The 27908-nt window shown below is 37.5% G+C and overlaps 1 protein-coding gene across 2 annotated transcripts; it reads left to right on the top strand.

Annotated features, from left to right (window-relative positions):
* On the top strand, positions 1–27908 carry LOC122663890 (agamous-like MADS-box protein MADS2). 2 transcript variants are annotated; one of them, XM_043859556.1, is made up of 8 exons: positions 1–252; positions 22271–22349; positions 22485–22546; positions 22651–22750; positions 26449–26490; positions 26855–26896; positions 27506–27621; positions 27712–27908. In XM_043859556.1, the coding sequence occupies exons 1-8, from the start codon at positions 68–70 to the stop codon at positions 27797–27799; spliced, it is 714 nt and encodes a 237-aa protein (XP_043715491.1). In that variant the 5' UTR covers positions 1–67; the 3' UTR covers positions 27800–27908. The 2 variants fall into 2 exon arrangements, with proteins under 2 accessions (XP_043715491.1, XP_043715492.1); XM_043859557.1 differs by lacking the exon at positions 26855–26896.

Below are 27908 nucleotides of genomic sequence, written 5' to 3' on the forward strand. Positions count from 1 at the left end.
TTTATCAGAGGTAAAAGATATAAAAGAAAGGGAAAAAAAACAAAAAACAAAACGAGAAGAAAGGAGAATGGGGAGAGGACGAGTTGAGCTGAAGAGGATCGAGAACAAGATAAATCGGCAAGTTACTTTTGCGAAACGAAGGAATGGACTTCTGAAGAAGGCGTATGAGCTCTCTGTTCTCTGCGATGCTGAGGTTGCTCTCATCATCTTCTCTAATCGAGGGAAGCTTTATGAGTTTTGTAGCAGCTCTAGGTATGCTTTCACATCTCTCACATGCTTTGATGCTGTGCAATTTTGTCTGATTTGCTTCCTATGAGCTTCAATTTTGTTTCATTTTTTCTTCATTGATAAGAAACCATGCTTTTTTTCTCAAAGATCTGCTCCCTGATGTTACCTTTTTCAGTTTTATGAAGCTTTGGTGGTCTCCACCAGTGAAAAAAAATGTCTACTTTTTTCTGGTCTTTGTCCCTCGTTTCTTTCTTAGCTTTTGTTTTCTTGAGTCTTCATTCATTCTCTGTGTTGGATAGATCCTTTGGTTATTATAGTGAATTTGCTTTTTTTTGCTTGGCCGTGGATTTTGAGATTAAGCTCAAAATCTACTTTGTATTTCTTGTCCTCCTTATTGTCCTTACCAAGCACTGGATTTGCGAATTGCAATTCTAGGTTTCTCTTTTCCGAAAGTCAATAATTTGGTTAGTGATTTTACTTCAACGTTATCCCAAACCTGCTAGTTTGTTTGCCACTGATTTCTTCTACTGAAGCTGACGGTGAAAAGAAACAGCTTGACGGCTCATCTCTAGACGTACATCAATTTTGTTAGGTGTAAGGCACTGTTTCACTGTGGAAAAAGTTGTTCTTCAGAGTCGTACGTTGCTCCTTCTTGCACTCTTTAACTTTCCGATGCAGTTGGCCACTGCATCTTGTATAAAACATCATCAAATATGCAAATATGCACAAGATGTTTAATTTGGTCGTTTTCTTAAGATAAATCTGTTCGTTGCTATTTTTCTCTGGTTATCTTTCAAGAAGAACATAGCTAGAGTAGATTTATTTAGTTCTGATTTTTAACAATAAAAGTGTAGCAGGTGATCTTATGTCTTCATGGTTTTCGGTGCTGTTGATCTTATAATTGATCTTGATGAGAATTTAGTATAGATTTTTGTGCTGCTACATTTATTAGCAAGCTTCAATTCCAGAAGACGACTATTACTGTTACCGTCACAACCTCCTCCCAATAATAAAGCATTATTAGTATTATTATGCTTATTATTTGAGGCTATCAATGGCTACATATACCTTACATTCAAGTTATGGTTCTTTGTAGTAAATCTATAAGGTTGATTGGTTAATGAAGATTGATATGAGGGATCGTGATCTTCTACGGCGTGATGCCCGTAGCGGCCTAGGCGGTCCAGACAAAATGCCGAACGCAATGTCCATCTTACCCCTGCTCGAGTGCCTTGCCCAAACATGGGTAAAATGGACATTACACACGGCGCTCTGTTTAAGCTGCATAGGCCACTACGAGCAGCACGCCATAAAGGACCTGTATTGTGATATGAGAGGTATGGATCTGCGATTTTTGTTTTTTTTGTTTTTTTGATTGAGAGTTCTATAATTATTGACGTTTTAGACGTTAGAGGTTGACTCTTACACGTCAAGTTTGCTTCATAGTTGATCCACTTATTAGAGCTGTGGTTTTCACTGTTTTTTTTTTTTTTTTTTTTGATAAAGCTATGGTTTTCGCTGTACGATATGGGTCAGTGAGGTCTGAATTTATCTTCATATGCCATTTGTAAAACTTACAGAATGAGTTTGCTGTGACTGCGACAATAGGGTATCTCTGCACGAATGAAATAATAACTTAATGTCAGATAGTGCATGTAGGGTTAACCTCCTTTTGACAAAAATTCAAAGGAAAGTACAATTAAGTTTGCTTAACTGACTAAATGCAACTGCATAATCATTGAATCTATCATTAACAAATGACCCATAGTTGTCAGTCCACATTATGTTCAACACCTCATGACTATTTTCCTCAGAATTTTGTTGATATAGTAGTAGGTTGCTTTACTAATGAAGTTATCATGTATATATTATTAGTACTAGTAGAGCATTATGTTAATTATTATTATGATGATATTGTTGATGATGATGACAAGTCTTCCATACTAATGAGATGTATATGGGTATTGAACAACTCTTACCTCTGTTTTTGTTTTTGATGGAAACTTTTACTTTTGTTCTAGTAACCAATTTATAAACTGTAAATGCTGAGAATAGGCCACCTCGGGATATTTCTGTAGGTACTTGGGACCTGTTTTATTGCAAGGGAATTGAATGCAAGAGAAGTGAAAAATTTTCAATTTTAAAAGGAAATTTTTGTAATCATTATCCAAGCTATTAAAATTTTTATCTTATTTAGTGATGTTTCTCTTCACATGTAATTTTTATTTGGGTAGTTGTCCATGTAACAATGTCATAAGAGAAATCTAAGCTATCCATTTTTATGTTTCTTTAATCCATATCATCTGTTTCCACTTAGAGTTGAGAAAGTGCCCAATAATGTTTAGAGTACTAGTACACATGCATGGACATACACGATTTGTGTGCCAATACAAAGGTTATTTGATAAAAGGTGAAAAGAACTTTGTTCGGGAGTTTGGCCTACACCGGCACTCCAATAAGTCTCTCTCTCCACTCCATATGAAAAGACACTTATGCTCCCTTGTTTTGAGGAGGAGAGAGATCGACACATTGGAGTTCTGGCGTAGGCCACATTCCCGGACATAAAACTACTTCCCTTGATTGAATTAGACTAAAAAATTTGACGTGTGGCTAATTTGGACCATGTCCTTTCTATCCAACTGTTAGAATAGACATATCATCTATCCACATGGCATAATAGATACCTTGTGAACATTTGAAAAAATAGCATACCTTTGTAACACTAATAATTTGTCTTTTTATTTTTGGATTTGTAGGCATAGTAAAGTAATTTAATAATCAAATATGGAATGATTTAGATCATGTGAGATAATGATTACAAAAATTTTCATTTTAGGTTTGAAATTTTCACTTCCTTTTCCTTCAATTTATCTTGCAACCAAACCAAGGCTTGATGTTTTATGCTATTTGCAAATTTCACCACTATCTCATGATTTTTTTCTGACCATAATTTGGGTTCCCTGCCCTCGTCAAATAATCAGCCTATTTATTTGTCGTCATATTTTATATCTGATGCCTTTTTGACATGACCCAATTTTTAGCTAAGGAACTTCTTGATAACCTAGAGCATGCCACAATACAAATCGTCTACGGCTCAGCTGCCCATAGCAGCCTTGCGGCACAGACTGGACCGTGCGCTCAATGACCGCCTTACCTAGCAGAGGGATGTAAATGGATAACCGAAATCCGAATCCGAATTCGCATCCGTATTCGTTTAGGGGCATCCGTATTCGTTGAGAGATATCCGGAAAATAATCCGAATACTCCGATTAAAATCCGTCCGAAAAAAAATCCGAATACTTAATAATAAAAAATTAAGTAAATAATGATTTTTAGGGTTTTTGAAGATTAAACAAGTTCTAGAATATGATGAAAAGAGAATCATGATTTAAGAGATATGGATTGACAGAGAATTGTATCCGCTAGGGGGAGGAAGGTCCGGGTTACACAAGGCAGATATGTAAACGGATGGTCGAAAATCCGATCCGATCCGCCGATCCGAATCCGTTTAGAGGTATCCGTATTCGGCCAGGGAATATCCGGCTCCGATCACATCCGATCCGTATCCGATCCGAATCCGATCCGTTTACATCCCTACCCCCTGCCCAGCGCCTTGCCCAAGCGGGAGTAAGGCGGTCATTGCACATGCGGCCATGTCACGTCGCACAAGCTGCTACGGGCAGCTGGGCCGTAGGAGATCTGGATCCGAGCATGCCAATGGATCATAATGAAACTTTAACAAGGTAAAACACATAATTCCAAACATGGTATTAAGGCCTGATCGGTTGATACTGGACTCGACCCATTCCTATGGATCAGGATTAGATTGAAATCAGAAATGCATGCCTAAGAATTAGACCTAATAGAATGAACACCAGGTATACTGCATTTTAAACCCACTTACTTAAAGTCTAGTCCATTTCCAAATATCTTTTAATGTGTTTATGTGTTCTTAGTTTGTGGGTATCGACTCAGCCAGAACTGAACCATCTATATGGGTATTTCAATAAATTTCCTATATAGGGTTTCGCTAAAAACATGTAGCGAGAGTTCTTTCTCTGTAACGAAAATCTAAGAGAGGTGTGAGGACGAGCAACCGTAACCCTATTCTCCATTGATAGTGAAACAGTCTCATCTCACCGTGGACGTAGGCAATCTTGCTGAACCACGTAAATCCTTGCGCGTATTGTGTGATTGTTGTTTTGTGTCTCCATTCTTTACTGCATCGTGTTAGGTTCTATAAAACTATGATCTATATATAGCAGGATGACTTGGAAGCAACGAATTGGAACACCTAGTGGCTTATTAGTCGTGTAGAAGATTGAAGAGTTCTTGAAAAGAACACTTTTAGTAATTGGTAGACAAATTAGACAGAAAAACTGTTGTATCTTAGTTTAAAACAAATTTAAGATTCAAATCACCTACTGTTTTGTATTGTTTTCAAATCCTCACACGGTATCTTGTAATCGGGGTGTCTCTCTTTGTATCAAGGTTCAAAAACTCGGTCTCGACCAGGTCGAGTTTTTTGAGATCTCGGCAAGACAGTGCATTTTTTTTTATGTTTCGGAATTATGTTTCGGTGGGCATATGGCCATAGTTAGCTCCGAAACTTTAAGGTAAGCTTGTTTTAGGCTTAATAAACATATTTAAAGGTTCAAATTGAAAAAAAAATATATATATATTCTTAACTCCCAAGTCCCAACAATATAATACTATGACTCTATGAGTACTGAGGAGGTCGAGATTCTCGAAATATTCGAGATTTCTCAAAATATTCGAAATCTCGATTGAGATTTTCGAGATTTGACATTTTTGTTTTTCGTATGCTATCTCGTCTCGACTAGCTCAAGATTTTTGAGATCTCGACGAGATTTTGAACTATGCTTTGCATTTATTTCTTTCACATTCATTTTTATAGTCTCCAGATTGACTGGCCTATGCTGGTTGATGTTTTCTGAGAGCAATGTTTGTCAAGTGCTGTGACCGTTTTATGACCATTAGACTAGCCTGGTCAACCGGCTAGCCTAGACGACGAAAGTATAATTAATGGTGGGAGTCACCTCCCTTGGAGTGTTTTGGACAAATATGTCCAAGGGACACCTTCTCTCTCTATATATAGGACAAATTTGGCAATTAGGAATATCTTTTGAAAACCTTTATTGCTCTCATATACTCTCAAGTAGTCTCTCACTCCTTGTTGAAGTTTTCCTTTGCTTTCTTTCAAAGAGTTGTAGAAGTATTGTTGGGCACAACCATGGAAATTCTGAGAAGGCCCAATTATTGAGTGCAACAAAACTGGAAGGGCCTTCTTGGGGATTGATTCACTAAAACCCTTTGCACTGTAGGGGATGAATACAATCTAAAGGATAGTGATGGTGGCACGACTCAGCCCGACCATCACTTTGACATCCTTTGATATGTGTTGCAGTGATGAATTGAAGTTCAAGACTAGTTGTTCATCAAGTGGAGCCTTCACTTTCTTCCTATAATTGAGTGTTTCAACTAGTTTATTTGGTCTGCTATTGTTTTAACCTCTTGAACCAACCATTTGTTGTTATCATTTCCTACAATTCTTAAGATTGCATTCCGATTTGAGACTCTAGTATGACGGCTTCTAAGAGGTCAATGAACTCTACTATCATCAGCATGGAGAATCTAAGGATTTTTTTAGATTTTAATAAAATAATACCATTTGACAATTCTAACTACAAAAGTTGGAAACATATGATGAAGTTTGCTTTGGGTCAGTTAGATGTTGTATTTGCTTTAATTGAACCCACTCTGATTGAGAGTAATGATCCCAGTTTCAAGGACAAAAGAGATGAATGGGTACAAGCGGATTACCAATCCAAGAATAAAATTTAAATTCTCTTTCAAATGCTTTGTACAATGTCTATGCTTCTTATGAATATGCACATACTTTTGGAATGCTTTAGAAGACGTGAATAGTAAGAAGTATATAGTTAAAAATTTTCTGGATTTTGTTATGATAGATGATATGAAGATCTCCATGCAAGTCAACATGTTTCAAGTTGCGGTTGCCAAGTTGGCAAAAGAAGGGATAGTTCTACTAGATGAATTTGTGGCCTATTCTATTATAGAGCAGTTGCCAATGTCCTCGAATGACTTCAAGTTGAATATGAAGCATAAAAGGAAGGACATGATACTTGATTGCATTATCATCCAGGTCAAAATATAGGAGAAGAAATGGGAGAAGGACAAGGTGGACAGAGCCAATGAATTCAAATCCAAGGCCAAACTTATTTAGTCTAATAAAGGTGATAAGCCTAAGAAATCATCCATATAAAGGAGATATAATTCAAGAAGAAAAAAGGAAATCGTTTTGTGTGTAGAAAGCATGGACACTTCAAGTAAAGGTTGGCTCAGATACACCTACGAGAACCATCTCATACACCCCTGAAGTACACAGATGGAATTAACTTTGAAGTAACATCAAAGAAGATGGCATTCCAAATCTTATCTAACAAGTGGGAGTTGGAAGTCCATCTTCGAAAGTTATGTTCCATCCAAATATGGGAGGTAGCAACACAAAAAGCTAGCTTACATTCCCACCAAAAGTCATGTTGATCCAAAGCCACTCTCTCTGAAGGGGAAGGTGTCTTCTTTTGCCAGGCCAACAACAACTCAGAACTCTCTTCCATATGGAGGCTGTAAAGGGACAGGATAAGAACAGGTGGTCCAAATCCTCTTGCCCATTCCAACAAAGACAACATAAAGGGCCTGAATGTGGCGATGGATGAGGAACGCTTGTGTTGGGAGGCAGTTGGAGTGGGCATGCCAAGAGGTAAAGCTATGATAGGAATGTGACCTTTGAACCACACAATTTTGTGCCAGAGGGAGGGGGGCCTCTGTGTCTCACCAGGTTCCAAGTGGAATGGGAACTGAACATGCCTGAAGATGAGGGGAGCTAGGGGGTCGCATTATCTTTGCCTCGGTGATTAGGGGGAATGGGGGAGGGAGCTCCAAATATCAGATAATGGGGGAGTGGAAGGGGGTAGATCATGCACCGTTGGAAATGATAGAGGCAACCATGGAGCATCTGTCAAGACCTACATAGTAGATGTCCTTAGAGATCATCACAGAAGAGAGAACATCGGATGGGTGCCACTTGTCATGCCAAAGGTAGGTGGATAGGCCGTCAACAATCTTGTAATATGAAATTAATTGCAATATGTCTAACTTGAAAGATTTTGTACCAAACCTAAGAAGTATCAGAGGAGGAGCCAACCAACCATATAGAGTCCCTACGGAGGGGGGCCGACGTAGAACCAAGAGGTCCAAATGCTGTCCTTCTTGATCACTTGCTTCCACATCATCTTGAGAGAGCCAACAAGGTTAACATCTTTTATTCTTCTTAGCCCAAGCCCCCTTTGGATTTAGGGAGGCAAATGGAGGCCCAACTCATGGGACGGAGAAATCTTACGAACTCAACACCTATCTAAAGGAAGGAGCATATGATTGACTCAATAGCCTTGGGGAGGCCAAAAATCCCACACTAGTAGATGTATATTGATTGAAGCACCTATTTAATAAGCTCCAAGGAACCTGCATAGGAGAGGAGTCTTGCTTTCCAAAGCTGTAGCCTTTTACGTAATAGGTCAAAATTGGGGGAGCAATGGTGGGCCGTAAGCCTAGCGGGGATGAGGGAAGGCCAAGGTAACTAACAAGAAGGGAGCCAATGGTGAACTTGGTAAGGTGGGTGAGGAGGTCTTTTGTGGAGCCAGGAACCCCGACATGGAAAATATGGGATTTGAGAAGGTTAATGCGAAGATCTGATATGCCTTGGAAAAGGATGAGGAAGGACATAATAGACTCAATGGAGAGAGTGTCGGCCTTGGAGAAGATCATAAGGTTGTCAACAAAAGTAAGGTGGGTTAGGTTGATGGGCTTGCATTTGGGAAAGTGGAGAGGATTTTGAGGGCCAGGCAAAAAAGGAAGGGGGGAGAGGGGACAACCATGATGGATACCAGCAAAGGAGGGAAAATTCCTAGCCGGGGTTGCTGTTGATGAGGATCGAAAAGCGGGGAGAGGAAATGCAAGAGCGGATCCAATTAGCAAAGATGGGGGGAAAAGACATTTGAGAAGGGCTTGATAAATGAAGTCCAATCTGATGGAGTCAAAGGCTTTGTGGATGTCAATTTTCAGGAGGACGGAAGGAGAGTGGGATTCGCGGTCAAAGCCTCTAATAGTTTCCTGGCAAAGGCTGTTGTTGTTTGCAATGTTGCGACCGGCTATGAAGGCCGATTGGTTGGCATTAACCAAGGAGCGAGTTGCTATTAATAAGACAAAAAAGCAAAGTGCATAATAGAAAGAGAAGGCACATACACCTAGGGCACAACCTTGTAAATAAGTACATTAGTGAAAGGATGATAACAATCGATTTTGTTAGATCAGAATAGAATTTGGCAGACATATTTACAAAGCTTTAGATCACCAAGGCTATACATAATACAAAGGAATAAGCTTAAAGCTTGTAACATAAGTCATGCGATGGAAACCCAACCTATGTGATAGGAGATCCCTAAAACTAGGTCCAATGGATAAAAACAAAGTCACCAAATGATTTATTTAGTACTATCATATTTTAGCTCCTTCTGGTTAAATGGGAAGGTACTATTTACTATAATGACCGGAGGATGGGTTATAGAACTCTTAATCAGCCAAAGCAATGAAATGTGGGTTTTGCTAAATATGGTACACACTATATTCTTACTCAAGTGGGTGTATAAGGTGAGGTTGCTCCGATGACAGTTTTAAGAGTGAAGTATTTAAACACCATGAATTTGAGATGGAGACAAGACCGGATAAAAATGTCCACCTAAATGAAAAGACACAAGGGTTGGATGGTAGGAGGTGGTTGGTAGGTCAACCGGCTACATTGACGAGGAATGATTCAAAAAGCTTAACATCACCCATATTTTATAATATGGCATATCAATCCTAGTGTAGATTCAAGTCTAAAAGATATTTGCATTGACATCTCCTACTTGCCCTTATATGCTCAACAATGTTAGTTTTTTGTTTAACCAGTATTTTGAATATTGTGGGGAATTGTTGTCATTTAAAGGATTTTAAAATGAATTTAAGATTCAAAACACCTCCTATTTTGTATTGTTTTCGAATCTCCACATGGTGTATGTATGTATTTCTTCCACATGATTTTTTTTAGTACCTTGGTCGATCGACATGGATAGGTGGTCGACTACCCTAGTCGATCAGCATGTGGCGGACGATGTTTGTTGAGTGCAATGTTTATTAGGCAATGTGGCTATTTGTAGAGTTGTATGTTGCTTTTGTAGTAGCACTTTGTAGTCCTTTTGCCTCATTGAAGTTGCATCATAACTGATAAAATGTCGTGTTACAGATTATAGGATCCAATTGATAAGAAAATTATCAGAAGTAGGGGTGTGATATTTCGAGAAAATCTAGCATTTTTTTATTTTGACGAGAAATTGTCAAAGAGGAATGTAGATGAATTGCTAGAAGAACAACTCCCTTTACCCATACATGGTGATGATGGACAACAATCTCTCAAGTTGAGGGTGATGAAGCTCCTCAAATAGTTGATGATGTGTATGAAAATAATGATGTTAAGCAGGGGGAGTATTTACCTCAAGAAGAACCAGCTATGCTAAAAATGTCACAAAGAGAAGTTTAGGGTTTCAATAGGATTCGGCTCCCAATGTCAATTCTTTGCTTTGACACCATGGTGGATTTGGGGAATTGAACTTAAGTCAATGAGACCCAAGCCCTCTTTGTTTATAATAAACCTTATGAAGTACAAGTTACAAATATACTCTTAGGGCAACACCAACTAAACCTTAATGGACAAATATACTGTATACCCATATTACAATAGACAGGAAAGCTTCAAAAAGATATTCAACATCATAGTATGTGACAATCAATGAAAATGGTGGACTAGAAAATTTTGAAGAAGCCAGGATTTATGAAAAATAGGTTGAATAGAAGAAAGCTATGCAAGAAGAGCTTTATTATTTGCATAAGAACATGATTTATGAGTTGTTTGAACTATCAAAAGGGCGAAAAGCCTTCAAGAACAAGTGGGTTTTCAAGTTGAAAAATGAAAATGACAAGAAGAAAAAGAGGTTAAAGGTAAGACTAGTTGTCACAGGCTTTAAGCAAAAAAAAGGGTGTTGATTTTGATGAGATCTTTTCTCCCATTGTGAAGATGTCTTCTATTTGTACTATCTTTGGTCTTGTTGCTAGTCAAGATTTGGAGATTGAGCAGTTAGATGTGAAAACAACATTTTTGTATGGCGACTTAAAAAAGAGAAATTTACATGGAGCAGTCAAAATGTTTCCTTATAAAAGGTAAAAAGCACATGGTGTGCAAGTTGAAGAAAAGCGTGTATGGACTGAAGCAAGCACCGCGACAATGGTTCATAAAGTTTGACTAATTTATAATGAGAAATGGTTTTACTAGAACCACTGTTGACCATTGTCTCTATCTTAGAAAATATTCAGATTCTTCATTTGTTTTTCTCTTATTATATATTGATGATATGCTCATTGTTGGTTAAAATGTTATCTTGATTGACAAGTTAAAGAAAGAATTGAATAAGGTCTTTGACATAAAGGAACTTGGGGCTGTAAAATGCAAAATAGATTTTGGGCATGACAATCAAACGTGATAGGAAGAACAAAAAATTATGGTTATTATAAAAAATATATATTAAAAAGGTACTTGAAAGATTTAACATGAAGAATGCCAAATCTTTGAGTACATCATTAGCTAGTAATTTTAAGCTGAGTGCTAAATTTTCACCAAGTAGCAATGAAGAAAAGAAGGAAATAGACAAGATCCCTTATACTTCAGCTGTATGGAGTTTGATGTATGCTATGTTGTTTACCAGACAAGACATTACATACTACTAGTGTTGTTAGTAGGTACTTAGCAAAGCAAGCAACATTGGGAAGTTGAAAAGTGGATTCTAAGGTATCTAAGAGGCACATCTATATATATTTATGTTTTGAATATTCATCATCCCTGGTGGAAGGATATACAAATTGAGAAATGGTAGGAGATCTTGATAGAAGGAGCCTACTTTAGGTTACTTGTTTACTTTTACGGGAAGAGCCATCTCTTTGCAATCAAAGTTATAAAAGTGTATTACACTATCAACTACAGAGGCAGAATATATTGTTGCCACAAAATCTTATAAAGAGATGCTATGGTTGAAGCGTATTCTTATGGAGTTTAGTTTGGAACAAAAGGAGTATGTTGTTTGTCATCGTTTTGAATAAAATGTTATATTCTTCTCTAGGACCAAGCATATTGAGGTTCGATATCATTGGATTAGAGATGTCCTTTAAAGTAGGTTAAGGAAGATCAACAAAATTCATACTAATTGAAATTCATCAGATGTGATGACAAAGTCAGTGCCAAAAGAGAAACATGAATATGCAAAAATTTGACAATTATGGATGCCATTAGAGTCTCCAGTATGGGGAAGTCCTCCTTATGGGACTGGAGGGGGAATTTGTTGGGTGTTGGGCCAACTCCGTGTGGAGTTTTTTTATTGGGTAGGTTGGCCAAATTGGGGTCCAAACCCTTATGAAGTCAAAGTGTCATATGAGTTGCTAAGCACTACCTTAGTTTAGTGATCTTTGTAGTGATACAAAGTTTAGTGATCTTTGTAGTGATACAAAGAGTCCCCTTGGGAAAAGTATAGTTAGATTTTCTTCCAAGAGAAGAGAGAGAGAGTTTGAGAGTTAGTGGGTTTTCTCTAAGGAGAGAGAAAGTGGCAAGGTTTGAGAAGAGGAAGTATTCTATCCGAAGTATTCTAGCTTGCTTCTAAAAATAAGAAGAAAATTTTCTTGAGCACTTGGAGAAGAAGTGCAGAATTTTTGCAGGAGGTTTACTCTCTCAGAATGGGTCTTTCTTGAGGCCAATTTGTGTTATATCTCAGGCTCTACATCAGTGGCTTTCTCTAAGGAGAGAGAAACTGGCAAGGTTTGAGAAGAGGAAGTATGCTAGCTTGCTTTTAAAGCTAAGAAGAAAGTTTTCTTGAGCTCTTAGAGAAGAAGTGCTGAATTTGTACGTCTTTTTTTAGGCCATTTTGGGTCTTTCTTGAGGCCATTTTGTGTGATATCTGACACTCTACATTAATCGGGTAACCAAAGTTGCAATTTGAACTTGTCGGTTGGGTTCTCCAAACTTTGGGAGAAATTATTTGTGGCTTTTAGAAGTGATTTGGTAGCTTCTTGTTCATATGTGAGGTAACCTTGTAAAATCCTCTAGTACTTGTTGTTTCTTTCTTAATCTTGTTGTGAATCTTAAGTTTTGGGCATAAACTTGAGAGGTAAAACATTGTAATCTTTATATGATTTTAGTGGATTGCTCTCGGAGTTGCCTTGTTGTTTTTCCCTTATTTTTTAAGGTTTTCCACAGTGAATCTTGTGTTTGATTAGCTTGTGTTTGCATGTTCCATTTCACTTTTCGTTTCTATTTGCTTCTTTGACTCACATAGGTGAGAAAGCTTTTCTGCATCTCTTCCCAATAATTCCAAGGATAGCAACGAAGTAATGACACAATTTTGCTATGGTATTAATCTGGGGCAACCATGGTTAAATCCTTCTACCAAAAAAAAAAAAAAAAACCATGGTTAAATCCAAATTCTCGTAAATAGATTAATAATATCAAAATCATATTACAGTGTTTTAGGTTTTGAAGTTTTAGCCAAAATTTTGGAAACTTTGGACTTCAGACTTTGGAATTTTGGATGACATTATTGTAGCTATTCTATTTTTTTATTTTAATATTTTCTTTTCTTTTGTATTTTATTTTTAATCTAAATTATGAAATGAGTATAGGTGCATAATTTATATAGGGAAAAAAGAATATTCTCCTAGTTACACTCAAGATTTAAAGTATCAGTATTGGGTATCGTATCAGAAAGGTGATTTTAAGAGACAACATATCATGTTGGAGGGACACAAGATACATTAAAGATACACATGGAAATGTTTAGGATACATGCGAAATATATTTGTAACACATAAACACTATAAATAACAAATATGTAAAATATGTCATCTATAAACTATAAAGAGGAGAACAAAATACGATGAGACAAGTGCATTCAATTAATTATATATAAAGGATGTAGTTTCTTACTTGTACTAATAAAAAAAAAAAAAAAAAAAAACCATTGTCATGTATAAAGAAGAGAACAAAGTATGACAAGACAAATGCATTCAATTGATTATGTACAATGGATGAAGTTTCATACTTGTACTAATATAAAAAAAAATCCATAAAAAAGAATTTTTAGTTTGGGGAAGATTTAGGGTTTAGATACACACTTCATTGCAAAGAAAAAAAAAACTAGTTTGATGCAATTATTTAGGTTGTTTTTCACTAACCTAGAGAAAAAAGAAGAAACTCAAAATCAATATTTGAGCAAAAAAATCAAAGTTTTGATAGAAAACTGTTCTTACGCAAATCTGGTTTTGATCATTGATTGCATGTTGTTTAATTACCAAATGATGATGAAATTAACACTACTAAAGTTGCTTTTGCCAGTAGAAATAAGGGATCAAGTTGGATTTGCCAAAACAAATTGATTACAATGCATTATAAGAGCTCTTGGTAAGGGTTTTAAGTCATTGATCGAGTTATATAGTTTATACGAGATATATCAAGTGTATAGATAAGTATCAATCATATTGGGTCACATATCGACCCTACATAGTTGATACTTTTTTTAGGTATCGTATCGATACCTTAAAAATAATATATATATTGGTTAGTATCGACAGATATGTTAAGATACTTAAAACCTTGGTTACACTAATTATAACTGTTGGGTGTGACCGAATAAGACATAGAGAAATTATTTATGCTATGTCATTGAACTTTTAGTTATAATATGCAATTACCCTTTTTACTCCGACTAGGGATGTAAACGGGTCGGATTCGGCTCGGATAGTGCTATATCCGCATCCGCATCCGATTAGCTTTCGGACAGATTTGGATAGTGCTAAATGGATATGGATCGAATATTTTATCCGTTTACATGTAAATATAGCTTTTGGCTAGCTATAGCTTATCCGTATCCGCATCCATTTAGCTTTCGGTTGGATTCGGATAGTGCTAAACGGATATGGACACGAATACGAAAACGGATTTCGGCTATTCATTTACACCCCTAACTCCGACCCCTACAATACAAAGAAAACTGCCCCCTACATGTACGGAGAAGGGAAATCTTTTTAGTTACAGTCTCAATTAACCAACTATGGTTACACAAAGCAAAACCCATAAAAAAATACTAGACTATAAGCATAAAAGTTGGTCATGTAGTATTTGTATTATTCAATTATATTTATTTTATTCATTTTCTATTATTATTTAGGTCATGACATTTTCATATCATTTAATTTCATTTTTTCAACTAATTTCTTAATATTATATCATTGAACTTCTATTGCTAATTGCCTTTTCCAAAGTCATAAAATTAAGGGACTGGGTTGATTCCTTTGACAATAAGAGTCCCATAGAATGGGCCCCTACCTCAAAAACTGCATTGATAAAAAAATTAGCAAGACCTGATGATAAATCACCATCTTATCCAAGACCATAATAAATTTTTAGAAGGATATGATCATTGGATCAATATGATTTATGACCTCAACAATGTAAAGGTTTTGAACCACATTAGATTCTTGGCTCAAGATGTCATATTTGCACATTTTCCTGTAATTAAAACAAAAAAATACACTAAAAAAAAATTACGACTGAAATTTCTTAAGTTATTTTGTAGTTCTAGGTCCAAAATTGGGAAATGGTTTGGATGAAGTTTTGCTTTCACTAATTGGGGAAGTTTCATTTATAACCTGGGATCAATTTTACAGATTTCATAAGATGGAAAATCATGGGGATAACACCATTAGTTTATATTTTAAAGCATGTGAGCCTAGAACCAAATAACGTCAAGTTCTCTAAGGCCTGATTTGATGTGATTTGTATTTCAATTTCATGGGGTGATTTCTATTTCAGAAATTGTTTGGTTTGATTTTTGCACTTTATTTCAGTGAAATAGATATTGAATGGTATATAAATTCTGAAAGAGCTGAGGAGTTGTTTTAATTTTGAAATTGAAATTGATTTCACTCTTGCTCTTTAATGAGGACATGGTTAATTTGTTTAAGATATGATGCAAAATTAAAGGTATACATTTTTCCCCAAATGTTTCGAGCCTTTCCTGATCTATATGTGGTACTGATATAGAGTTAAAGGAACAGTTTCGTAGGGGTGTTTTAACCTTGGTTGTACGCTTATACTTGACTACTTGTAATACTTATACACTTGTACTTATAACACTATGACATTGTGTAATATTAAATACTTTTTCTGTTGAAAATGTGTTCATCAAATCCATTTTTGTATGGATCAAATGAATCAATTTGCATGATTTATTAATGGATCTTGGTAGTACTTAGGTTTTAACCTAATGGATCTTGGTAGTACTTAGGTTTTAACCTAAACCTGTTCGTGACAAGGGACTGGATTGGACACTTCATTCATATGGTCACCGCACTGTGTGTACCTAGGAATAGAGATTCCAAGGCTTAAGTGTGAGTGTACATTGAACCAAATCAGACGAAAATTTCACATTTGCATTATTGTCGGTTTATTTGGAATAAAATTCTCGTCAGTAATGTAAAATTGGTCCCTTGACCTGTAGGATCATTAACGGTGCAGTTATGCATTGTGCATTTTGGCATAGATGCTATCTCTCTATGACAAAGCTCGACACCGGTCCCCTTGGATCTTTGCAACTCCTTCTTCCACCACTTTTGAGAGCACCACTGCTACCATAGCCATAGCTTCCTAACCTGCAATTCTCATCCTTCCTCTTTCTTTTTGCTGTGCATAGGTCTTGGGTCAAGATCATCTGCAACAAAGCTATTCCATGGCCATTGCCACAAACACCTTGTGACATGGTTCGAGAACTCAGTTTCGGACTTGGTTTCGGTCAGGTCAAAAATCAAGTTGGACCAAGATCTCGGCGAGTTGATGCACTTTTTGTTTTGAACTTGTTTGATGGTTTCAGTGGGTTTTTGACCTAGTTTGGTCATGAAACTTGGTATACAACCTATTTTGGGTTATTTAAACACAATGACACTATCAAAATTTCCAAAAACAAAGTCCAAATAGGAGTTTGACTTAGTGGGAAACAAGGACAGACAATTATTTATGCCAGAAACCAGGACATGTGTTACGGCCTGAAAAAAAAATTGACCCGAACCCTAACCCAAATCCGAATATAGATTCGAAACCCGAAGTCGTGGCATCGTGTGCGTTACAGAGTATTGATTTGATGTTTGAATGGGTAGAAGATGAAGAAGGAATCCCGGTGATAACCCGCCGCTTGTCAGCAAAATGACAGATACCTCCCCTATGCGGTTGTGAAATCCACGCGTAGATGTACAACTCGTGGTAAGGAACCCCAACCTCGTATTAGGTGTTTTTGGTATTATAAATATGTCTGTGTGGGTCCGCTTGTGGAACGTTTTGACTTATGGATGTTCCGACATAGAAAAAACAAAAAACTGGATTCTCAGGTTGATGTACTAGTTGATTTCTGCATCAACCAGAGAATCGTACCATCGCGGATTTTGCTCCTAGAGGCGCGGGGCCCAGTGTTTTGGGTCGGGGATCTCGCCGCCGCACCCCGAATACTGGATTGGAATGTTTTCCTCAACATTCTGGGACCCATGGGACCCACAAAATCCAATTATCCGTGTAGGGATCGGCTTAAGACATAAACTGACAAAACTCTAAAAGAAAAAAAAAAAGACAAAAGACAAAAGCTAGAAAGTGGTATTGGATGGATTATAAAACAAGTAAAAGTATTAAATCCTAAGTATTTAGTAAACTGACACCTAACCAAAATAAGTAAAAGTATTAAATCTTAAGTCTTTAGTAAACTGACACCTAACCAAAATAAATAAAAGTATTAAATCTTAAGTCTTTAGTAAACTGACACCTAACCAAAATAAATAAAAGTATTACATCTTAAGTATTTAGTAAACTGACACCTAACTAGCTTATTATTCAGATACTTAAACCGACTCATGTTACGTTTAAATACAAAACTAAAATCTATCTAATCTAATCGACGCTTATTAAGATTTAAATAATCAAACCTTAACAAACTTAAGAAACCGACTTATTTTAAAATTTAAATAATTAAAGACTTTATCTAAACCCCACCTACCCACTTACACGATTCTAATCTTTTGAACCAAAACAAAAGAAAAGAAGAGAAGGAGAAGAAGAAAAGAAAGAGAGGCCGATTGAGAGAGGAGAGAAAAGAAAAGAAAAGAAAGAGAAGAAAGAGAAGAAAAAGAAAGGAAGAAGAAGGGGTTGCTAACCTAAGGTAATATCTTCACCCCCCTCATCTTCTCTTCAACCTAATTATGTTAGATTCTATGAAACCCATCTTCCTTCCTCATCAAATTGTTCCTCCTAAACCTCTCTCTTGCCTAATCTTCTCCTAAACCTATGGATTCTTTTAATTTTTTTCTTGAGAGGGAATTGAGTAAACCCATCTCTTGATTCCAACTTCAAGGTAAGCCCGACCTTGGCTTTAGATGATCCCGTTCATAGTAATGATCATGCAACAACGTCCATGATCAATTGAATGTGAATTCAGCCCAAAACCCCCATTAGAAATTCTATTTTCTGCATTTTTTGGACTGTTGTGCATCTCTGATCGATGTCCTAGTCGACTGGGTCATCAACCTGAGAATGCAAATTCAGTTTTTAAAACATTGCCATCTCAGGTTGGTGTCCCAATTGACTGGTTCATCAACTAGAGAATAACTATATCAATTTTTGGAACACCGCCATCTCATGTTGGTGTCCCGGTTGACTGCCTCATCAACCTGAGATGTTGTTTCACTTGTGAACACACCCTGGACCCTGTCCAACTTTACCACGGGGTAACCCTAGGACTCCACGTGACCTTAGGCACTTTCTAACACATGTGTATTAGTTTAATAATCATAGGACATAGCTTCTCAGCTTTTGAACCTATCGACAACCAACTAGAGAACCAATCTAGCTATGCAAACGCAAGTAATCAAGGTGACTGGGAATATGCCATACATGTAGGTGTAATACAACTGTTGTGCTATAATATGGTAATTGATTACGTTATTTCTCATTTTTGTTTCTTATTATTATTATGAGATTCACATGAAAATTGTTGAGGTATGATATTATTGTTGGCATGCTTACATGTGATTGTTAGAATAGATGCCGTAGTCGGCTTGAAAATGAAAGGTATGGTGTGCCGTAGTATGGGATGCGGGAGCACCGTACACTTCATACTATATTCATGTGGCTAGGGATCAACATCAACCGTACTATGAACCCTTGCCAACAGGGGTTAAGGTGTTGGATAAATTGTGTGAGGTCAATGTCCTAAAAGGGCATTGGTCGTTCAGTAGACTCATCAAGTTATTAGGACAGGTAGGGTCGGTTGTTCCATCAGCCAATAGGGCTGGTGGTAGCATAGTGGTAACTTAGAGGGCTGGTCGGGTGGACCTTGGGAAGGGATGCTGGGGCCGACTAGTTTTCTCCGACAACTCAATAGATGTATCGCGGTTGGGGTTAGAAGCCCATACCAGGGATACATGTATTGGGATTGTAGTAGTACCTACTTACCTGGACTTAGTTTTGTTGTTAGGTGGATTAAATAATAAAACTGAACCTCATGCATATAGGATCATGTTTGTGTTACATCTGCATGCATGGTTTATTTTTCATTCACGAGGCTCGGTGGAGCTCACCCTCGTGGAATATTTTCTTTTAGATTATCTTACAGATGGATGTGATAGTAGTAGGAAGCATTACTTTGAGGCGGAGGCTGATGACCACTATGAACGTGCCGGTGTAGAGCCAGAGGATTGTGACTCCAATCATGCAGACGATTAGGGTGTCCTTGGAGAACAGGGACTGATGATGTGGCATTATCTTTAAGTTTTATTTTGCTAAATACTACCCTTTTTGGTGGAAAAATTTCCACTATTTATATTTTAGAATAGTTGTGTGTTGGCTCGATGGTCGTGAACTTGGGAACATCGAGCTGTTGGAAATTTCAATGTAAATAATATGTATAAAACTTATAGCACTTTACTTTCCCTGCACTCTGATCAATGTAACACGTGTTATCTTGAAATTGTGTTGTGCTTGTGACATGTATTTACTGCATCTGAATCCTGGTGGTCTCCGAATACGTTGGGTGTTCGGGTCAGCCGTCGAATCCTCCCAGAGGGTGGTTTTGGGGTGTGACAACATGCACTTAAATGAGTGTCTGTATATGAAGGTTGGCATACATAAGTTTCTATTTACCAACATTGGCATAAATAAGTGTCTATATGCGAAGGTTTCCCATCGAGATGACCGAGATCTCGTCGAGACAATGCATTCCTCTTTTACGCCTCTAATCTCGTCTCATCTTTCCAAAAAAGCAAGATCTCGGTGAGTTATTATTCCATGCCTTGTAAAAGGTCATTGCCCACAGTGCTCTCCATGCATCTCGGTTGGTCTCTTCAACTTTGACAGGGATGAAACTTCAAAGTTCGAACACCAAATGGAAGATTACCTATTGACTACAACCTGTTAGTTTGACGAACTCGAGACCCACAAATTTTACACTCAATTTGAGCATAAATTCTTCAAGGTTAAAACATGTGCATTGGTCTCCTTCCGCTCTTTTCCCTCAGTGTCTCCGGCCCCCTCCCCTCCATCTCAATCGCCCCCGGCTCCCTCTGCATCTCCATTACTTACCTTCCCTTGGCACCCTGATCTCCCCCTCCTCACCTTGCTCCCTCCCCCCGCACTCCTTTGCCCTTGATCTCCCAACACCCTGCCACCTCCCCACCCCATCCTAATCTCCCCCCTACTCCCCTATCGAGACTCACCCTGATATCATTATCCTTTCCTGCTCCCATAAATCATGTGGTTCTTCCTTGTCAGTGCTCGCCCCGCTGCTGCGTCGAGTCCATAGATCTGGTTCCCCATCAAAACCACGTGGTCGCCCTTGCTGCCCCAGCTACATTCCTCGTGACACCCTCTACCTCTGCATCACCCACAGCCCTCTACTGTCGACACCCCCACCCCACCATTGCTACCTTTTCCGGTCCAATAATCAATGAGGTAGTGCATTTTCTTTTTCCTCTCCTCCTCCACCTCTAGTTCCCCTCCCCAATTTCAGTTATTTATTTAATTCACAAGATGGTGATACCATGTCCATTATGCTACTGCATGTTGGCCAAGTGACCATCATGGTTGCCTTGGGCTTCATCTCCTTTTACATTTTTTTTTTTTTTTGTTTTTCATAAATGAGGCAACGTGTCTACTATGTGTAGAAAAACGAGAACCTAAAATGATGCAAAAAATTATGGAAATTGCAAACAAACAATCACACAATGCACACAAGGATTTATGTGGTTCAGCAAAATTGCCTATGTCCAAGGTGAGATAGATATGCTTCTCTATCAATGGAGGATAGGGTTGCTGCCGCTTATCCTCATACCTCTCTCAGATTGATTACGAAGAAAAAACACTCGCTACAATATATAGGGAAACCATGTATAACGAAATCAACACACTTATGCAAGTGATGGAATACAAGACATCAAACCCCCAACACCATCTGCATTGACCACATGGCTTTTTTAAGGGAATCTCGACCAATCCGGATTAGATCACTCCACCTAGCCCAATCCATTATTACCCGATTTGGAACGGTAGGAATCTGGGTTGGTCATGGCCAATTCTGATCCAAATTGGCCGATTCAACCGATCAAATTCCTGTTGGGACTAGAAACATTGGGCCTGATCAATGTTAAGCTTCTATGAAATGGTCATCCACCCCCTTGAACCAAGAGACGCATCTGAATCCATCTTCCCTACAAAGTCAGACACCTTGAATCACATATTCATCTCAACACCAACATGTTTATGTTAGATAGATTGTAATAAGATGAGAGATTAAATAAATATTATATTATTTGGGTAAAGTGCTTTAGTCCCACATCGGAAAACTACAAGAGTTATAAATGGTATTTATTATATTACCTTCTTTATCTCTTGAGTAAAACTGAAAAAGGGAGACATTCTATAGTGTATATGCGAGGACGGCGTAGCCGTTTGAGCATGCACGCTCACGCGTGGCGTGGGCAGTGGGTTGTAGAGGCGTTAGTGCCATATGCATGCACTTAGCACTTAGCACTTAGCACACTTACATTGCGACGCAAGAGATCTGATCTAGTACATTGATTTTTGACGTGATCAGATCCGTCGGATTAGAAGATCCTACGGTCACGTTTGATATGATATGACTGTTGTGAACAACTTCATCTCTGTTTTCATCTGGACCGTTAGATCGGATGGCAATCGATCTAATGGTTTAAATACAAAATGAATAGATATGTCTGTTCAGAAGAGGTGCTTCACTTCTATAAAATAGAAGTGCAGTGTTCAAACGAAAAATCTCTCTCTCTTGCAATCAGTGTCTCTCAAAGGAATCCTGTGTTTCATTTTTACTGCTTTGTTGAGTCCTGAAGGTGATTTTTGTCATGTGGGGGCAAATATCTGCTTTGAGATAGCAAGTACGCGTTCAAAGCAGACTTGTTTGCCCATGCTTGTAACTGAGGGCTGAGGTTGTTGTAGCTGTTCAGTGGTTGGAGATGTTTTTTTAACAGATTATCCTGTAACAAATTTCAGAAGAGCTTAATCAGCTCTGATTCCAAGTTGATGCATGACAGCTAGGAAATTTAATAGTATGGAACAGAACAACAAGGGTACTGTGGTTAGTATAATTTGTTTTAGGGAAAACAAGAAAAGGTATTTAATCTCCTCTGTATGTTTTTAAATGCTGCCGGATTCAAAGGCTCCATCTTTCTTCTTCTCTCTTGCACTGCATGGTTAATTTTCAGCAATTTAAAAGCCTTTTCCTTTGCTGTTCCTTAATCTTAGCATGCTCAAGACACTTGAACGGTATCAAAAATGTAGTTATGGTACACTGGAAGCCAGCCAACCACCCAAGGAGACACAGGTAATGTCAAAGACTCAAAGACACAGAGGCCCAAAGTGTTCCTACTTGTCAATAAGGGTCTATATTACTTAAAACAGTAGTAAGTTGATCTTAACACTTCTAACAAAATTTTAATATTGGAATGTCGTCAAGCAGAGTAGCTACCAGGAGTATTTGAAGCTAAAAGCAAAAGTTGAGGTCTTGCAACGATCTCAGAGGTAAAATCGTACTTCATATATTCTGGCTTTCCTTTGGGTGGATAATGCCATATTCGTAGGGCTGTCAATCTGCTTTCTCTTACCTACTGTCATGGGTACTGTAGAAACCTTCTTGGGGAAGATTTGGGGCCACTAAATACAAAGGAGCTTGAGCAGCTTGAGCATCAACTTGAGATGTCCTTGAAACAAATCAGATCAACAAAGGTAAGCCCCCCACCCCTCCACCCCAAAAAAAAAAAGGTTGAACCTTTTAGGTTTGCAAAATGTAGTTATAGTGGTATCTAACAGCCATCTTTGATCGACTTTACTCTCATCTTATATCCAATGTCCTCATGTTTCATTGTGTTCCATTGTTCCCATGGTATGAGCAATCGGAATTGGATTGTTGACTCCGATCAAATGATTCTGGTCGATATGATCAGAATCGGATCGTTGATTTCAATCAAATTTATTCCGAGTCGATGGAAGTTTCTTAACTGTTTAAACCCTAGTTCTTGCACTGTGCCTTAGTGATAGTGGTATGGTTCTGTGATGAGGAATCGAGATTGTCCATTTCTCTTTTTAGAAATATCCTGTCAGTTTTGTTGAAGTTGCTCCTGGTTCAAAGAATAAGAAAATCTTTGAGCAACTATCACATATTACGAAAAAAAAATATCTATTGAGTGCGGAAATTGAATACAGAAGAATGAAACCAAATGGAAGATAAATGATTCAAAATTGTTCTAATTTTCCAATGTTGTGTGTCAATGGAATAAATTTATTAATTAGAGCCTGAGGAACAAAAAAAGATGTGGCAGCTACACTTCAATGAAGTAGCAAATCACAAAGGATAAGCAGCTGGAGTTTACAGCATCTGTATCCTAATCCCAATGTTTTTGCTTGCTATGCATCCTATTCGCACATAAAATACTCCCTCAGTTAGTTTCATTCGGCTTTTTGTTTTTCTTTTCCTCTTGTTTTCTTTCTCAGCTTCTTCTCTACCTGGTTGGTTGAACCAATAATATCAAATCTGAATTGTCAGACTGTTCAAATCTTAGATCCAGATCTTTAAAATTTGAAGTCCTTGATGGATGGGATGGCTAAATCCTATGCAGTCTCATCAGCAGTTGAGGGTTCATTTGGTTGATATGGAATGGAAAGAAAACAATAGAAAATCAAGAATATTTTGTATGGTTTTCTTCACTCCCCAGACGAAATTTTAATTTTGTTTAGGGGAAATGTAATGTTCTCTCCACGCCCTCATTACATATCTCACCGCAAGGGCAAGAACTGGTTTTTCTTGTGAGCAAACTGCCACCAAGAAGACAATTAAATCATGGTGGTAACCTCCCCTTATATGGCAGCAGCTATTACTGATGTTAAAACTCTTTCTGCTTCTTTAGTTCCAATCTCTTTTCGTTATGTTTCAAGGGCTATGAATATTATTGCAGATGTCTTGGCAAGGAAGGTCTTGTCTATCATGTGTTTGATAGATTGACCGGTTTCCATTCCGTGCTTCTAAGACCTTTGCAGGTCAGAGGTCATTGGATGTACGCATGTTTCTACTCAGTAAATTTCCTTCTTACTCAAAAAAAAAAAAAATAGAAGAAAGAAAATCTCTATTTATTTCTCCCTCTATCTGTGTGTCAGTTTTTCTCCCCTATCTCCTCTACACACCGATCCAAAATGGGGGTGTGAATCTGAAGTTCATCCTCAAAGTTGAAAGGGCTTCGACCTTTCCCACAACATGCGGTGGCGGTGTTCTTCCTGTTGGGATTGTAGAATACCAAATCAAATTTTGATTGTTGGGAACACCTCCTTGCATACATTGGGGTATTTGTCAAATAAACAACAAAAAGGGATTATTGTTACATTAAGATTCAGATAGTCAAATCCTCCAAATGAAACAACATTGGAATCCGTAACCGCCCAATGGAAGAAGCTCCATAGACGATACCCTAATGGGAAGAGACATTCTCTTCCTCTCTCTATAATGACCACTCAATTCTGCTTTCTTAATTCATAAGATTGCCATCATATTTATAATTGAACCTCTTTAAAACCAACAGTTTTGATTGGTCCAATTAGTGTAAGCGTAGGGTGATCTTGCAATTTATCTATTATTGCATATAAGAACAATTCATGAGATTTAACCATTTAACCACAAGTGATGGAAAGTTTCATTGCGCTTTAATCCCTCCACTTAGTAACATCACATAACAGACATATATGTATGCGAACAGACACCGCCAAAAATCATAATCTTTTGAACATCCAATTTTAGAGTCTTATACGGTGATTGGACATAAAAAAAAATTAAAATATAATTATATAATTGATAATAATATTTTAAATCACTTTATAAACAATTTACACACTGATTGATATCGGAATTTCCATTCTATCACAGTCAGAAAACTCTCTAGATGGCATTGGTTAACCAGTCACGTGGTTCCTGTGCCTAGTCACGTGATTCCTATGCCCAGACACAGGATTGCACAAAATTACCAACTACTCAGCCCCTAATAAGGGTGTCAATTTGGGATCGGAACCAGGAACCGTCCCAATACCATCCCGCTAAAACCCGGTACCGAACCGTCCCATTAGTAAATGGGACGGTACTGGTATCTGATTTTGGTATCGAATGATAAATGGGACGGGAGGGTTCTGGGACGGGACTCCCAACGGTACCAGTACCGAAATACCAATTAGGTACCGAATGGTACCGAAACTACTAGTACCGTTTAAAAAGAAAGAGTATATAAGATCTTTTTAAAAAAAAAGAAAAAAAAAGAAAGGATATTAGAATTACGACTCATTAGGGTTTCACTAATTGCCTTTTGAATATGAAGAGGAACAACAAGTCAACATCCATAGCTTGAAGTCTCTCCTCACAGAACCTACTACAGTGCTATTCCCTCCTCCCTCGACCAACTACATCTACCGGGTTCTTCCTTTTTGCACTTTGTACTTCGTACCATACTACCATGTGACATGTGTGATAAATAGGGTTTTGTTTGGGAAAGTCAAAGAGGAAACACAACGGGATTCTTCCATTTTGTAGGACTTCTCTAGATTTAAAAAAATGAGAAGCTTATTACATGTGATCTTAGGGAGTTTGAAGAAGTAAAACTATGATTTCATAATTTAAGTTGCTTTATAAAAAGCAATAGACAACTTAGATTTCATGATAGTGAAATAATTCCACGACACTACTAAACTCGCCTTGTTAGAAACAATTAAACTTCTTCTCCCTTTTTCTATAGTGCTTAGAATCGTTTAAGAATCGGTACCGTCCCGTCTCGCTAGTAATCGGGACTGGGATTTAGGTTTGATCCCGTTAACTAAATGGGATGGTACTAGGATTGGCACTTTTGGTACTGGTATTGGTACCATCCCGTCCCGATTGACACCCTTAGCCCCTAGTGAACGAAAAATTTGCATCCACGCAAGCACAACACAACTTTGTACAAAGTAATCCAATCACTACAATTTTGGAACGAAATTTTGCGGCTACATTTGTAAGCTCGCAGCGAAAGAAATGAAATTTTAAAAGATATTTTAGAAAATACAAAAACCTAAGAGGATATTTATGAACCAAATAAGAAGTGAATTATTTCATTTCCTTGACTGCCATGCTTGTAGCAGCAAAAAATTTTCCATAATTTTATTAGTCATTTACGCACAAACTCTTGGCCCCTTAGTAGGACCTACTATGACTAGACGGATGCAACTTATCTTTTTTTTTTTATGAAAGGGTGCAACGTATCTTGTCTTCTCCATAAATATTTCTTCATATCCCAATCTAAACACTAGGATAAATGTTCAATTATAAATAATGGTATTAAATCTCAAGAGAGAGATAATTAGAGTATCTGTACGAGCTATTTGTGTCTGACTGCTATTTGTTCATTGCTTTGCAGACCCAACTGATGTTAGATCAGCTTTCTGACCTTCAACGAAGGGTAATTAATATTGTCTACGTCTGAGAATTTAATGTCAGTATTTTCATTTGGGAAAAGACAGTGATTGAATCACTCCGACAAAGCTGAAACCTGAAAGATGTATCTAAGGGGTTTCTCCTAATTATGAAAAAATATTTGGTGTCGAGTTCAAGGTGGTTTGCAGAAATACCATTAGATACCTTTTCGGTTTCACAGTTGACATTTGCGTATTACAGCATTAACCTCACCCCTGCAGTGGCATTGGCATTGGCCGGCCCATTGTACTGCTACAAGCTGCACCCTTTGCTGTATGACACGTTGGAAATTTTTTCCAATTTCCATTTTCTAAGAGTTTTGTCATTAACAATAAATTGTTTTTATGCAGGAGCATGTGCTTCAAGAAGCAAACAGAACCTTAAAAAGGAAGGTAGTGACACTAAGGCTCTTTGCCATAGTTTATATTTATATTTATGACTTATTTATGAATAATCAATTCTGAGAATGTGTATTATACTCAGATCTGATAGATTCACCCACAGGTTTATGATTCAAAATTTGAGAAAATTGCTGAAAACAACTCTAGCTTGTATGAGAAATAATGTGTTTGAGCTTCCTAACAATGTTCAACCAAGGGATTTTGTGAGATAGAAATTGCTGAATCTTTACACTTCAGTGAATCCTTCTCACTCTACTTATCATGAGCTTAATATCATATTTGTTGGAGTACGTTCCACACAGAAAGCAGAAATAATAATCCCACATTGAATATGAGTAACCTGATGTGAAAAGTTATAGGTACTTAGGAATTCTCTCCTTTCTCACTAGTTTTAAGGACGAATTATACCCAAGTCCTATACATGTGATATCAGAGCCTGAGCACGGAAATTAATTACTCTTCCATTTAATCATTTATATATTATATTTTCTTACTGTTTGCTCATCCTTAATCTTTTCATTTTTTTTCCTTGCACCAATGACATGGAACTGGACCTGCACAATAAATTTTTATTTTTTTTTGTTTTTTGGTTTCCTACAGTTGGATGAAGGCAATGCAGAAAACCCTTGGGCGTCAAACATCCATTACAACCGCCAGCAATCTCATTCAGAGGGATTCTTCCAACCTCTGGAATGCAATTCAACACTCCAAATCGGGTAAAATTGATGATCGTATACCAAAAAAATCATCTCTATGTCTTCTTGAAATGAATTTCTCACTTCTCTTGTGCAAAATTTTGGTCACAGATATAATCCTAATGGTCCTGATCAGATAACTGTTGCTGCAACTTCAGCCCAAAATGTCAATGGGTTCATTCCAGGATGGATGCTTTGAGTTTTCAAGCTAATGATCATGAGTGAATCACTATTTTGCTCAAGAAAACAGACCATTATATATTCTGGTTTGTGCAAGGTGTAATTATCTTCTCGAAGTGGAAGAGAAG

Source organism: Telopea speciosissima, chromosome 6, assembly GCF_018873765.1.
Source record: "Telopea speciosissima isolate NSW1024214 ecotype Mountain lineage chromosome 6, Tspe_v1, whole genome shotgun sequence".
In the NCBI taxonomy this organism is placed as follows: domain Eukaryota; kingdom Viridiplantae; phylum Streptophyta; class Magnoliopsida; order Proteales; family Proteaceae; genus Telopea; species Telopea speciosissima.